At 57.5% G+C, this 2,641-nt stretch overlaps 1 protein-coding gene across 1 annotated transcript in view; it reads right to left on the bottom strand.

Annotated features, from left to right (window-relative positions):
* Positions 1–4: 4 nt before the first annotated feature.
* Positions 5–2,641, bottom strand: part of LOC130587827 (1-acyl-sn-glycerol-3-phosphate acyltransferase alpha-like) — a gene marked incomplete at its 3' end in the record, with an annotated part of 6,259 nt that continues 3,622 nt past the window's right edge. The window contains exons 2-6 of the mRNA XM_057388796.1: positions 2,509–2,641; positions 1,201–1,376; positions 997–1,092; positions 188–260; positions 5–27 (exon numbers count right to left, since the gene is read on the bottom strand). Of these exons, the coding sequence (XP_057244779.1) occupies positions 5–27; positions 188–260; positions 997–1,092; positions 1,201–1,376; positions 2,509–2,641 (501 nt within the window). The remainder of the gene's footprint in view (positions 28–187; positions 261–996; positions 1,093–1,200; positions 1,377–2,508) is intronic.

Genomic DNA, 2,641 nt, shown 5'->3' with positions numbered 1-2,641 from the left:
GGGGGAGGACGCGGATGGTGCAGGTGCCTGCGGGGAGGGGGAAAAAACGGGGATAGTCAGAGGGTCCCACCGGAACCGGGAACCCCCCGAGCCCCTCCCCACCCGCGGGGTCCCACAGAGCCCTCCCCCGCCAGCCCCGGCCCCACCCCGGGCGCTCCCGTCCGTCCGTCCGTCCGTCCGTCCGTACCGGAGGTGAATCGCTTCTCCCGGGCGCTGAAGAAGTCACGGTACGGGGAAACCACGATGGGGACGATGGGGACCTGCCGGACACTGAGGGTCAAGGGGACACCCCTAGGGCTCCTGCCTGCCCCTCTCTGCTCCTGCACGGCAGAGTGTCCATCCCTGGGGTCCAAATCCCATCCCCCATCCTTGGGGACCCACTCCCCATCCCTGGGGACCAAACTCCAACCCTTGGGGCACAAACCCCATCCCTGGGGACCCAACCCTACATCCCTGGGGATCAAACCCCTCCCATCTCTGGGACAAACCCTCTGCTCCATCCCTGGGGACCAAACCCCAAATCCTTGGGGCACAAACCCCCATCCCTGGGGACCAAAACCCGCCCCCATCCCTGGGACCAAACCCTTCGCTCCATCCCTGGGGACCAAACCCTCCACTCCATCCCTGGGGACAAAACCCCAAATCTCTGGGGACCAAATCCCCCGTCCCTGGGACCCAAACCCCCCCATCCTTGGGGACAAAACCCTGCCCCATTCTTGGGGACAAAACCACCCCATCCCTGAGAACCAAACCCCTCCCCCCCAAAAACCCTCCACCCCCAGGACCAAACCCCAAATCTTTGTGGACCAAACCCCTCCCCCCATCCTTGAGGAGCCAGCTCCCCATCTCTGGGGACAAACCAAATGGGGACCCAACCCCCCATTTCTCCGGCCCAGGATTCACACCCACCCCTCTCCATCCAGGCTGACCCCAAGGGGAGGAGCCCTTTAGGGAAAGGCCTCCCAGACCACAAGCCCAGCCCCAGACTGCCCTTACCTGGGCCTGCACRGCCAGGTGAAAAGCCCCACGCTTGAAGGGCAGCATGGCCTTGCCCGGGTTCCTGGTGCCTTCCGGGAACACCCACACCCGGAGCTGCGGGGCACAGGGACAGCGGTGACCCCAAACCTCAGCTGGGTCACCCCTGCCCACACCCCCTCACCCCGCGGGTGTTTGCCCCCACCCCGAGCCCGTTTTGCTCACGTTCTCGCGGTGCATGGCGCTGGCCGTGCGGGAGATGACCTCGATGGCCGCGTCCCTGCGGTGGCGGTCGATGAAGATGATGCCGCTGAGCCAGCACGCCCAGCCCACCGTGCCCAGGTAGAGCAGCTCCCGCTTGGCGATGGGCACACAGCGCTCAGGGATCACCTCCACCATCGCTGAGGAGGGACAGCACCCGTTAGCATCACCCCAACCCCGGGGGATTGCTTGGCAGCAGGAAAAACAGAGGAGAAAACTGCTTGGAAGTGGAACTCCCCAGCTGGATATCAGGAATAAGATGTGCACCACAAAAATCGGCTCAGGAAATTATTAAGGGCTTGGAAATTGAACTCCCATCTTGGACAAACCGGCTGGATATCAGGAATAAGGTGTGCACCACAAAAATCGGCTCAGGAAATTATTAAGGGCTTGGAAATTGAACTCCCAACTTGGACAAATCGGCTGGATATCAGGGATAAGGTGTGCACCACAAAAATCAGCTCAGGCTGCTTGGATTTCGATGTCCCAGATTGGGCAAACCAGCTGGAAATCGATAATACTTTTTGAAGAAGAAAAATCAGCTCAGAAAATTATTTAGTGCTTGGAATTAAACTTCCCAGGTTGAACAAAGCAGCTGGATATCAAGAATCAATTTTGCAGGAGAAAAATCAGTTCAGGAAATTACTGACTGCTCAGAATTAAACTTCCCATGCTGGACAAACTGGCCGGATATCAGGAATAAGTTTTGCAGCCGAAAAACCAGCTCTGAAAATTATTGGCTGCTTGGAATTCAACATCTCAGGCTGGACAAACCAGCTGGAAATCAGTATGTCTTGAATTTAAAAAATCAGCCCAGAAAATTATTGACTGCTTGGAATTAGACGTCCCAGGATGAATATCAGGAATAAGGTGCCCAACAGAAAAATGAGCTCAGGAAATTATTGAGGGCTTGAAAGTTGAACTCCCACATTGGACAGAGTGGATATCAGGAATCAGTTTTGCAGCTCAGCCAGCCCTGAGCATTGATAACTGCAGAGAGGAACCCTCTGGAGAGGCTAAATTACATCGGTGCACAGGTTAATTAATCATTTACATCCTAATTAATATAGGACCAGATTGGGGGTTTTTTTAGCCTTGACTTAAAGGACTTTCAGCTGTCCCCAAGCCCAGAACCACCCTGTGGCATCACCTCCTGTCCCCAAATCTCTCCCAGTCCATTCCCACCACACATCCCTGCCCCATTCCCGGCGCTGACACCCCAAAGCCCCCCTGGAGCCCCCAGAGGAGCCCCCCCTGCCCCGTCCCACGCACTTATGAGGTCGAGGGAAGTCTGGTGGTTGCAGACGATGACGAAGGGTCCCGGCAGCCGCAGCCGCTCCGAGCCGCTGACCCGCACACGGATCCCGTAGAAGCGCTTGAGGGGCAGGAGAGCGGCGCGCAGGAG

The sequence above is a fragment of the Malurus melanocephalus genome, unplaced genomic scaffold, assembly GCF_030028575.1.
Source record: "Malurus melanocephalus ecotype Western Australia unplaced genomic scaffold, MMel_1.1 scaffold_2525, whole genome shotgun sequence".
Classification (NCBI taxonomy): Eukaryota; Metazoa; Chordata; class Aves; order Passeriformes; family Maluridae; genus Malurus; species Malurus melanocephalus.
This window is presented reverse-complemented; position numbering and strand designations above follow the sequence as displayed.